The sequence below is a fragment of the Varroa jacobsoni genome, unplaced genomic scaffold (genome assembly GCF_002532875.2).
Source record: "Varroa jacobsoni isolate VJ856 unplaced genomic scaffold, vjacob_1.0 scaffold_428, whole genome shotgun sequence".
In the NCBI taxonomy this organism is placed as follows: Eukaryota; Metazoa; Arthropoda; class Arachnida; order Mesostigmata; family Varroidae; genus Varroa; species Varroa jacobsoni.
This window is the reverse complement of record NW_019213330.1, coordinates 91,474-103,818: the sequence shown is the minus strand read 5'-3', so window position 1 is coordinate 103,818 and position 12,345 is coordinate 91,474. Positions and strand designations below refer to the sequence as shown.

The window sequence follows — 12,345 nt, the reverse complement described above, 5'->3', positions numbered from 1 at the left end:
CTTTTAATATTTCCTGTGTGATGCTACAATTAGTGCCACAAAGGTACCACAACCATCTGACAGACATCAAAGCTAAATTATCAAGAGTACAAACCGTATCGAAAATCAACAAAGAAGATGACAAAAGTATTCAGGTAAGCTTTATTTTGCCTTTATACATCGATTAACGTTATCCGACGGCTAGGTACACAAAATGTTGCGTCATTTGCTTGTCTTTCTAAGTCTATGATAGTGTATTTGAAATTGAAAAAATATGCGTCGCCAATTTTGTTCTTGTTTCTACAATAAATACGAAAAAAAGGACACTGAAGCTCCGTCAAATGTTTCGGTCTTAGATGGCAGTAGTAGCTTCTTCATTAAGGCCTCTTAGGCGCTCTTTTCGAACAAAATAACTTTTGCTTAATAGACGACGAACAATTGTGCACGTGTGACAATGAGCTTACGTAAAGCGAACATTTACGATAAAAACTATTTGGATAGTCAATTTAATATGTCATTCTGAAACTTATTTATTCTTCAGTTCTTATAGCTGAGTGTATATTTCTAATGTACCAAGTTAATCAAATTGTTTTCCTGTGATTCAAATTTCTAACATTTTCGGGTTTTGCAAGAATTTATGTTTATTTATATAAAAAAGAATCATAATAAATATAATTACTAACAAACTTCCGAGTACCTGAAAACCATATTGAATATTCTGTAGGTAGAATAAAAAAAGAGGGACTTACAATAATAGACGAGTTCCTAAACGAATAGAACTCTCTACATCAGTTACTATTTATAAATTGGTTTAGTTATCGTTTTCTGTGCATCGTTGGTAACTAAGGCTGAGTTGCCGTCTCTGTATGTAATTTTATAATCATTTAGAATTTAGAATAACTAATAATATGGTAGCAACATATGAATGGGAATGATTTACAACCTTTGAAGTAGATTCGAGTTGCGTTTTGTTTTTTATTTAAATGGTAAACTTTGATCTGTTGTGATCACAAGCGTCCATGACAATCTCAATAAGCATCATAACTTCACGGTATAATTTCAGAGCACTGATTATGGGCGCACCTGGTTCAGGTAAGGGCACAATTTCTGAGTGGATCGTTCGAGATTTCAATCTAAAACATCTTGCTGCGGGAGACCTCCTCCGAAAAAATGTCAAGGAAAAAACTCCGATTGGTAGTATACTTTTACTTTAAACTTTTCTTGGTTATGCGAATTATTATTGGAGAGGCGGTGGTCTAGTCAACTAATAGATAATATCTAAATAGACGCTTCAAAAAGGCGCTGATGCAAGTTTTCCAACACCCATACCTATACATCTTGTGTCAGTAAACAAATTATATACATTAAAATACATTGTTATTCATTTTACTGATTATTTTTGTGCATTTGAAGTATTGGTAGCCAGATATGTTTGCCTTCGGGAACCATTGAATTCGACAGGTCTTTGCCACTAGCGGCGTAAGTTAGCCTGGCTGACACGTTCGGCAGACTTTGTATTGTCGCTTGCAGTCTCAATCATAAACTATCTCCCAGGGTCGTGCAAATGGTGACTGTGCGCTCTTTCTGCCGCTTCTTTGCTAGTTTCTTTCCTTTGTACGCAGTAATCTCTGTTCGATATGAGCGGACGTTCACGATCGTCTCATTGTTGTCGTTGATGACAAACACACCGGTGCCAACAATATAAATATACCGTCCCTATTCGGTTATCCTCATTTATCGTGTCTGGGCGCATAGAAAATACTTTGCGGGACTGCTATATTACCTATAAGAATAGTCGATAAAAATAAAGCTCAGTTTCTTGAAGAGCGTTAAATGATACTTGTAGTCTAAATATATTGCACAACTTACCTTCTAGTGTCATTAAGTACTGTTTTATTGGGCCCATTTTTTTCCCGTAAGTCGCAGCTTACAACGGTTTTCAAGCCATTAAATATCAATCCAAATATATGGGAAAACTGGGATCTCTCTGTACCAATACGTCGATTAGAAGCCTACTGCTTGCGGCTGGAAAGTAGACCCTAGCATATGAGACATACATGTTTCATTTATTCTTAAATACATTGTTGAATTTGGGCCACTATTACAATCACCTTTTAAAAGCTACAAAAAGATGAGAGAGTAGTTTCAAGTTGACCACAGATGACGTAATTGTTAATCTTATCAACCAATCAGGGTTCTGATATCGTTTCATAGGTCGTGATGCATCATCTTATATCGAAAAGGGCCAACTTGTACCTGACAGTTTAGTCACCAAGATGATATTGGAGGAACTCTCAACAACATTTAGTAAGCAGTCGTACTTACTCGATGGATTCCCCCGTACCATTCCTCAGGCAGAAGCATTATATGAAAAAGAGAAACTCGATACCTGTATTAATCTCGCTGTTCCAGAGCAGGAAATTATGGATAGAATCCAAGGTACTGTGAGTTTCGCTGTCAAGGTTGTTTTTGCTCTAGACCTAACTTAAATGCGTGATTACGATTCGCGTTGGTCTAGCATGCCATACTAAAGCACCAGCTATTCTGGGTGCGTATCAATATATAAACAACAATTATACCAATAAAAAACTTAATGAGCAGGCTTTACTATAGAATATTCATGAACCTTATGAATCTATGAAGATTTGTGAAGGCTAAACGTTTAATCTTTCCCATTATACGAATACAGGCCGCTGGTACCATCCTGGCAGCGGCCGCACTTACCATACGCAGTTCTCACCGCCAAAAGTCCTTGGAAAAGATGATGTAACCGGGGAACCTCTCGAGCAAAGGTCGGACGATAAGCCTGATACTGTTAGAGCTCGGCTCGACGCATACCGGTAAGACCTGATGTAAATAAATACTCAGTAAAAAGTAAAAAGGCCTCGTCTGTTAATTATTCATCTAGCCAGAAATTACATGTGTTCCACTCCTTAAAGTCTAACAGTTTCGGCTCATTATTGGCAAACTTGTTATCAAAATAACTGTTCTGTATTGTTTCTAAAGCAAAACCTTCATTTATAGATATCTCGTAAGTGGTGTAATACGCTTCGGATAACATATTATATAACTACGTAATATAAACAATATAGCCGAAAAATCCGTATCGTGTTGTGTAGTTATTTTAAAGCACTGCCTAGTAAGGCATTAGAACAATCACGTAATTTTGTCCAGGTATAAATAATAACCTTTGATATTCTTCTTCTGAATTTCTTCTTTAACCACCACAGAAAGCAGACGGCTCCGGTACTTAACTTCTACAAGGAAAAAAATCTCCTCCAAGAGTTTGCAGGAACAAAATCGAAGGAAATCTATCCAAAAGTGCATCAGTATTTGGCAACAATTTGCGAACCAGTAAATACGCAATGAGTGGCCATTGAAACGAGCAAATATTTCTGAATATAATAGCCTTCCCACGCTGATTAACCGATTTCGTCATATCAAATTATTATAGAGTGATTTGTATTCCAAGAATTAATACGCCTGACTTTGTATGAAACGCTAAGAAAAACTAATAAAACAAAGTGATATATTTTTATATTTTTTAATACTTATGTATTTATTATTCCTAGTTGTTTTGCATTGTAGCCAATTTGTTACTTACAATAAGTAAATAAAATTGTTTTGTCATGTTATTATACGCGTAAAAATAGCTCATCCGTTCTCTTTATAAAGATCATCACATTTAAGAAAACTCAGTACATTTCGTCGGTAATTCCCCCACTTAGTGTATATCTATCAGTTTCCTAAATAATATCCAGCCGTGCAATTTTCCAATAATCTTTAACGGGTTGATTAGGAACTTCAGCCAGTGTTCGATAATTATAATATACTCATCGCGCTTGTCTACATCATTATGACGCCTTCTACTGAATTTTCGATAGATCTCTTAACAGGTCCCCGTGATAGCTTAATGGGTAATATACTGCGTACTAATTTTAGGGACACGTTCTGGTGACTATTCGAGTCCTGGCATAGACACACTTCGTTTGGTGGTAAGAGCCACCCGCCTGATAGAATGCCTAACGACCATACCGAACGTCAGACTCGAACAAGCAAGACTAGGATTTCGTAAATGACGATTTTGTTTACTTAGGGGCTAAACGAATGAGCAAGAAGCTCGATACTTACGCGACTCTGTTCTTCTTTCGAAACCCACACTTAAACTGCGAAGTCATCGTGGTCAGAATCAGTTCTCCCATTTTAGGGAACTCAACTTGAGTATAGACGAGTAAAAGGTCGTGAGAACGTTTGAACTTGTAATACTAACTGGACAAAACACCACATTAATTAAGTACTTTCGAAGGAGACTAACTGCGAGTATGTTTAACTTATGAACAAGGCCATTCATATGTTTCTCAATCCCCGTCCACAAATCTTGATATTCAGGATTTCGTTTATCCGTAATACTCTTCTTATCTTCCACAATTTCTTAAGCAGGGTGCTTTTTTCTATGAACGATCCACTGCATGGGTCGGCTAACGTCATACTACCAATGCCCGTGTAAGTCTACCCACAACTGATGACTTTATCGCTCTTCTTTTTACGAATTAACTCAAAGGCGATTTACTAAAGTTTAAACTATTATTAACTGACACAGATAAGTTGGTTGAACCCCTAACGAGTAGTGGACAGCAATAATTTACGTTGATTTTATCTGTTATTATAGTTGAACAGCGATGATCATCGCTTAATTAGCAACGTGTAAAAGATATTCCGTCAAGGACAAACGTTTGTGCTAGGTAAATTACAGGCAACATTGGCGTATGTATTGACCGAATACACTTGATCGATCTACTTCTTCCACAGGGCTCAGCGTGAGCGTGTTTATTCAAATAAAACTGCGACCATATTGATTTTTGGTCCACGTCAATCACAGATAGCATAATCATTGTCCTACAACTACTTATTTGGAATTGTGTCGATTCGGAGATTAAGGTGTTGAACGATCTATTTTGATATGTGCGCCAGTTTAAGTTGCAAAAAAAAAAATTACTCAGTAATCGGTGTAAGCGAACGCGGATCTAATGAAGGGAGATGTTAAATTGACCTCTTTAATGCACAGTCCGGATAAAATACACTTTTCTAATTTGATTAGATGTTTACATCACATTGAGACGCTAACTTAGTGTTAGAAGCAGTATTATATTTCGACCAAGACATCGGCAAATGAGGACTTATTTCACGAAAATTATTTTTGGTATGTGCAACAGAAAACACGAATAGAAAACCATTTACTCCATTTAATACGATCGACAAAAATCCTATAATTTTATGATCAGTCGAACGTATAGATACTATCAAAACAAAATGCTAGCACGAAATAGGTTTGTATTTTACGAAAAATATAAAACTGTAATCTTGCTTACGGCAATATTTTGATAAATTTGCATGCTAGTTTTTATAAGGAAAAAAGAGAAATTAGAAAAACTGATGAGGATTTGAGACTAACTCTCATATGATCACACTTCAAAAGAACTAAAAGGTTTAGCATAGAGAATACCGGACGGAAAACAACCATTACCCTTAAGGCAAAATACGTTTTTAAATCCAAGAAAACCATTGTATTGTATTTACAGTCATTCACATTAAAGAAGAAGTAGTTACATTGTATACACACCATACGTTAGAGGGCGGAACCTAAAAATTCACTTAGGGTATTAATCATAATAGCAAAAGTAATCACAATATCGATAATTACGCCAATGATAATATGGATGATGTGCGTCCACACTGTACAGTATAAAATACGTTAAATGATCGGTATTAATGTATTAATAAATTCTATTAGGCTAACTAGTGCTTCTATGTCGTTTTCGTCGGCTTTCACTCGAGTGCTCTTCGGCCCGTCGCCTCTCATGTCTGTTTGATCGGCCGTCTTCGCGTCTATCTTTATCCTTTTTGCCTTTGTGTTTCCCGGATTGTTTTACCTGCTCGTCCTGTCGGTCTGGCCGTGGCTCATCCCCATGTTCCTGAGACCTCTCTCTGCGGCCCTTTTTATGATCTCTTCTTCGGCCATCGTCTCTTTCTTCGGGGTCATTATTACCGCTAGCCCGTCGACGCTTCTTTCGATTCTCTTTATCTTCCTCAACCCTCCCCCTGCGGCAATGACTTGGATTGGCCTCAACACTTGTGTCAGCTAAACTCTTTGATTTTGCCGACGCCCGTGGACTTCTGTCATGGTTCCAGGCATCCGTATTTTTAGAATTTTTCTTGTCCAAATTTTTACGACCGTTTTCCTCATCCTGGGTATCTTGATCATCTCCTAGATGTTTATTACGATATTTTCGTTCGTCTTCTTGCATGCTTCTTGAGTCCTTATAGCTTTCGTCCAGCCGTCGGTGATCCTCTCTACGATCGTCATGGCCATGTCGGCGGCTTCGTTCTTGTTCCTCGTTATCCAGGGTGTCTTTTCGGCTGCGGTCGTCTTTGCGGTCCTTTCTTCCAGTAGCATCTTCTCTTCGCCGATCATCGAACTGTCGATGGCCGGTTTTTTCATCGAAATCTCGGTCCTTGTTTTTATCGCGTTTATAAGCATGGCCGTTATGGTTACGATCAGCATTGCTTCGACCTTTCGGAGGCTTTTCTTGGTTGTTGATATCGACTTTTCCGTTTTTACTAACTGATTCTTTTTTTTTCTTGGCCGCGTTCTTTCGCCGGTCTCCATCGTCGCTGCTTGATGATGAAGTCGACGAAGAAGAAGAAGATGATGACGACGACGACGATGATGATGATGATGAGCTCGATGAATCGCTGGATGAAGAATCGTCAGAATCTGAAGAATCGCTGCTGTCACTAGAGGATGAACTTGAAGAGCTAGATGAGGAATTAGAAAATTCCTTGACAACAGGTGGCGGCTTTTTCGGCATAGTTTTTAGATGTTCGCGAAGATCATCGCTGCAATACACAAACATATTTAGCAAATTGTTATTGTTGCAATATAAATTAGTGGATTAATTAATAAAATTATTATATAATCAAAAGGTAAGTAATCGCCTGTAACACAGTACATGCATAAATGAACATAGATAGAGCAATTACTAGCTAGATCGATTAACTAAGAAACCTTTTGATACGCGTTAACAATCAGAAGCATGTTTAGGGCGTCTGTGTACAACTGGATGCGTCGTAGAATCGTGCTAAAAATATATAGTTATCTCCGAAAAGACTTGTCATGAGACCTAAGTTTAACTCACGTTAAGCCTCCAAGTCCAATAGAAGTGTAGAAATTTATTGCGAAGCGCGTGTTTTGTGGTGAATTCCTTGGAAAAAGGCCATCAAATACTTCTTGCAGTGTAGGATCTTTTACTCGTTCGTTTAGTTTCACCAACCCCATAAACTCCGCGAGCTCTTGGAATAGAATTTTGATAAAGATTCGCGACGACGAGTTGGTTGTTTCTTCACCGAGTTTGATAACACTTAACGCCTGCCACGGAATTGCATCACTGTGTAGGAGATTTGCGAAGAACTTCGCACAATTACGAAGTTTATTGGTGTCGAGCCGATGTACTGTCTCGTAAGCGTTAACAAAGATCTCACAGAAAGGTTCCATATATTCGCGTCTAATCATGCATAGCCGCTGGGCAACTAATGAGAAAAATTTCTCATATGTTCTCTGTTGAGCACAGCAATCCAGGACCATGTGACACATCTCGGGTATCTGTGCAGGTTTGATTTCGAGCTTAAGTAACTTGTGGACACATTCTTCGAAATTCAGTGAACTTTGTATTGTTAGAAAAATAGTCCGCCGTAAGGCAACCATGTTAGTTTCCGTCATGTCGACAATAGCATCCTCAGTCTTCGGTTGTTTTCCCTCATCATCTTCAGAGGATTCCGATGACGATTCGGACGAATCACTCCCTGAGCTGCTACTGCCACTATCACCTACGATCGATTTGTAGATGCCCTGATACTTCTCTTCGTTTTCTTCATAGAGGGGATCGAATTTAAAGATATTTAGTACATCTTGTCCGTCATTTACCTCTTCTAAGCTAAGCATATGCGTGAACTGGTCGGCTTCTTGGACAAGATCTAATTCTGGAATAACATGTGGATGATCTTTAAAACCTTCTTTACGAACCGCAGCCAAAACCTCAATCATATACTGGCACCGTTTATCGACAGCACCTTCGTGAAGTATATGGCGCAGACGCTCCATAATTGCCAGTACTCCACGCGGCGACACGTCCGTGAGCATCTGTCCCGCTTCTTTTAAAAAGGCAATGGCAACTTCAACCGAATCTTCTGTAGGCTTCTCAAGGAGTAGGGTAAGAATTTCAAGAACGATGACTTCGTGGGCCACTTGCTGATTAAACAGGTGAGCAAGAAATTTAACGCTCGACACACACATAGTTTTATCATTCCGCCGGAATCCACGCTTAAATTGTAAGATTGTCCTTTTCATAATTAGTTCACCGGTCTGAGGAAATTTGGAGTTGATAACAGCCACAAGGGCTGCGTAGACATGAGTGAAAGTCGGTGAAAATGCCTGGGCCTGCATTATTGCCCGAGCTAGCACACCACGGCCACGGATTAAATTTTCACGGAAAAGCTCGAAAACGATCTCTTTTATGTTGGATACGTTTACTTTATTAACTAGACCGTTGATGCTTTTCTTGAGCGCCTCCCATGCGATCCTCTGGTACTCAATAGTTCCTTTATCCGTAACATTCTTTTGCATTTCCCGTAATTTCGCTGGTGGAATATACGCCCCACCTGTTCTTGTTAGCAGTGGGTCAACTGTTTTCTTTTTTGGGGGTTCCTCCGCTTGGGCCTGCAACGGAGCCCGAGCAGGAGCTAATGCCACCGGCGGTGGAGCCTGTACAATCTGGGACTTCAAACGGCGTCCCTTCGTTACATCGTGTTCATCCTCGCTACTGTCGTTGTCCATATCACTGACTGAACTTTGTCCGCTTTCACTTCGACGCTTCCGTTTGGAACCTTTTCCAGGCTTTGAGGCGGTCCGAGGGTGCTTCGCTTGGTTGGCACTATCCTGCTGATCAGGGGCATCGTTTTCTCTTTCACTGCTGCTATCGCGGTCCGTTGCGGTTGCTGAGCTGCGCCCGCTTTCACTTTGGCGCTGCCGACGAGGCGCTTTTGTAGTTTTTGTCGTACGCACATGTTTTCCTTGCGTGACGTTCTCTTGTTGAGCTGCAGTATCGTCCCCACTTTCACTACCGCTGGACGACGTATCTGTCACTATGCCTCGGACCTTCTTGCCCAGGGAGTGTGCTGGTTTTAATGGACTGCTTTCCTCGGCTGTTTCGTTGGTCCCACTGCTTTTAGCAGGTTGGTCTTGATCATTTCGATTAGATCTGTTTTTATCTTCGTTCTCTTCATCGCTGCCACTCATTTCAGCTGCCTGCAGTTGCAATGTATCTGGATGTTCTTCAGGAGGTCCAAAAGCTTTTGGCGATGGCGCAAGTGCTTGCGACGTAGCAATAGCTAAATTTTCTGTAAACAGTGGATAGATAACGTTAGACAGAAATAGACTAAGATAGTATGTGTATGTAGTCAATAGGAAGCGATGTGAGCTAATTGATCTTACTAGTATCATTAGCAATGTTGATATAAACACAGACTTGATGAAGAATACTGTGGGGTCACCAAATTTTGAAATACAAGGGTTATGTCAGCAATACATACCAGTCTTCGCTGCAACCGAATCCACCTTGCCCTGCTCTTTTTCATCTATACGTGTTTCGTCGTGTTTCTTTGTTTCAGATTTGAGTTCATGCGAGATCTTATCTTCACTACTTTCGCGTTCCTGCGAAGTCCCACGCCGACTGAGTGAAGTTTCGCGCGATGATGCAACCGAGCCTGTGCGCACACAAAGAATCTCTTCGCATCGGCCTCTATCGCGATCCGCAGCACGTTCTTCCGCGTACCTGTAAAATCAATAATAGTTCCACGATAATCAATATTGTTGTTGCTTTCGTTGTTCAAATTTTAACAAAATTCTTGCTTAGTATGATTTAAACGGAGAAGTAATGCAATATTGGTGATGACTGCGTTTGTTCGCTGCGATTCTGTAGAAACCCAACAACTGGCGATTATAGGCATGCACTGCCGCGTTTAGAGGATCCTAAGCAAATAATAAACGAAAGTTGCCCTACACGTTTCAAATGATGTTAACATAGAAAGTCAGACTGATGAATGGGCATACATGCCTTAATCATCTGCTTTAAATAAACAGCACTGCAAGCCAACGCGTTCTGGACAATTCGAATGTAACAGGAGCACTAAGGATTACTAAGAACGTTTCATTTTTTTAACCTTTTTTAACGTAATCTCTAGAACAAAGCTCTTCATATCTGCCGAATAAATTTCAAGTAACCTCCATCCTCGAAAAGGCTTTTTTGATAACTAGCAATATGTTTTAATGAACCAGATTTGCCAGGGTGGTGAACGGCCACATTACAATTGCACCATTTTCGAAATCAAATTCCCAATCGAGGCTATTGTTGTCGAGAAATGTCTGTCGTCCTGTCTTCTTGCAAGTATTCGCGATGTGGAATTATACTTAAATATCCGGTATCTTCAATCCCATTTTTGATGCGACTAAAAATAATCGATGGAGATGATGCAAACATAAGCGGTTGGTTAGCCGAGGTCTCAGACTTTTGAAAGAATTTCATTGGCTATAAGGAACATGATAGGATCACTGACCGGCGATCACGTTCACGTGTAATCGTATCCCGGGAGTCGTCTCGCCGGCTTGAAGTACTCTCTACCGTTCCCTCACGAGCCGCACGCTCTGGAGTGGCACTCCGAGACGAATCGGAACTCGAGCCCCCTCCAGGGGCAGCCGCTGTCCCATCGCCTGCGCCACCTTCCTCATCGGCAGACGACGAAGACGAATCATGCCGCCTGTCCAGGGTATGCAAGTAATAAACGCGCATTGTGCCAATATTAGTAACATGTGAACGCACGTAAACGCCACTCGACGGGGTTTCTCAATTCGTTCTTCATATGCTATTTTTAATTTTACACTTTGAGAAAAAGGTCTAATATTCCATTGTTTTTTCAACAAAAACAATTTTTCTTTATTAAAAAATAATAAATATATTTTCATGTAGCCTCTAAACGCTATCAAAAGAGTTTAGTAAAATAAAGATTCAAAAAAATGTATATTAAAACAACTCATAATAACAATACCATTAACAGTTGTTATTATTCTAGACAGTCATAATTGCATTATTTACTATTTCATCATTATTTTTATCCGAAAAAGTAATTAAGCGCTTTTTTTGTATGGAAACCATGAATCCTGGCTATTGGTTGTATCTTGTATGGAGATTGTATCTAAGCATGTTAAAACGGGATTCTCTTCAATTAAAATGGTACTTAAAAAGTCTTGATATTTAATAGTTATGAAATAAAATAAGGTAATATATTAACAGGTATTTTCAAAATTAAAAAAATAAACAGTCTGTCTAACGACTAACACCTATCTATGTCAAATTTACAATTTGCATAACTGTTGTGCAGTCCGTAACAGACAACTGAATTCTAACTAACGGTTCTGGTTTGCGCTTCAAACAGAGATTTTACTATCTGAAACCGTGTGATGACAACGGATGCACAGATAACCAAAAAAGTAAAAACTTTAGGCAGAAATCGCCTCGGTACATCGCAGCTCCGGAACAACACTGTCTGATAACATCTGTCTCGATCCCTTTTTGCGAGTGCTGCGATTGTTTCAAGGACCCTGTTAGAATATGCATAAAATTGATGTGACATGAACCAGTCTAATCCCAGACGGCAATTTCTTTGCAAGAAAGCGATCGTTTCTTTGAACGTTTTTGCCGTCTTCGCTGAAACGCTATTACCATGTGTACTTAGGCGATCTGTCTAGTTTAACATGCAATTTGAAACTTTCAATTTTGCCCCACAAGGGCAATCAAATAAACATAATTCCATAATGGAATTAGATCGAACAACGCCGGTATCAGTTTTGAGTCAGAAAAACGTGTTTTGCTTTGACGGACTGAAAATGCGCATAAAAAGATTATTTATAAAATGGTAATCCAAAACGATTTTGTTCTTCTATTGCTTCTATAAAAGCTCGTTTGAATCATCGTACCTACCTTTTCGGCATCCTGCACGACACGTTACAATGAGCTGAGCGCGAATTTTAAGCTTGACTCTTCTTTCACACCTCATACAACACCACGAAGCAAGACACGTTCACGCACATAAACAAACAAACCAGCTAAAGAAGGGGTTTAGTTTCAAGGGTGTTTACCTCCGCAAAGTAAAGCGGCCCGCCAAATGCGAAACACCAAATCGCCGCAGACGACCGTATCGTCATTGACATATTTAACTAAATCTTCCACCAACTTTAAGTGCAAACATAGCCTATCG

The 12,345-nt window shown here is 39.6% G+C and overlaps 2 protein-coding genes across 4 annotated transcripts; one reads left to right on the top strand and one right to left on the bottom strand.

Moving 5' to 3' along the window:
* The first annotated feature begins 16 nt into the window (after positions 1-16).
* On the top strand, positions 17-3,527 carry Ak3 (Adenylate kinase 3). 2 transcript variants are annotated; one of them, XM_022832952.2, is made up of 5 exons: positions 17-134; positions 1,043-1,173; positions 2,194-2,418; positions 2,669-2,819; positions 3,210-3,527. In XM_022832952.2, the coding sequence occupies exons 1-5, from the start codon at positions 118-120 to the stop codon at positions 3,346-3,348; spliced, it is 663 nt and encodes a 220-aa protein (XP_022688687.1). In that variant the 5' UTR covers positions 17-117; the 3' UTR covers positions 3,349-3,527. The 2 variants fall into 2 exon arrangements, with proteins under 2 accessions (XP_022688687.1, XP_022688688.1); XM_022832953.2 differs by having other exon boundaries at positions 35-134; positions 1,043-1,071.
* A 1,247-nt stretch (positions 3,528-4,774) lies between these two features.
* Positions 4,775-12,204, bottom strand: ncm (pre-mRNA-splicing factor nucampholin). Of its 2 annotated transcripts, none has more exons than XM_022832946.2 (5): positions 12,069-12,204; positions 10,648-10,848; positions 9,625-9,866; positions 7,176-9,432; positions 4,775-6,876 (listed from the first exon to the last, which is right to left on the bottom strand). In XM_022832946.2, exons 1-5 carry the CDS (start codon positions 12,077-12,079, stop codon positions 5,772-5,774), a joined length of 3,816 nt encoding a protein of 1,271 aa, XP_022688681.1. In that variant the 5' UTR covers positions 12,080-12,204; the 3' UTR covers positions 4,775-5,771. The 2 variants fall into 2 exon arrangements, with proteins under 2 accessions (XP_022688681.1, XP_086824393.1); XM_086968267.1 differs by having other exon boundaries at positions 12,065-12,163.
* Between the last annotated feature and the right edge of the window lie 141 nt (positions 12,205-12,345).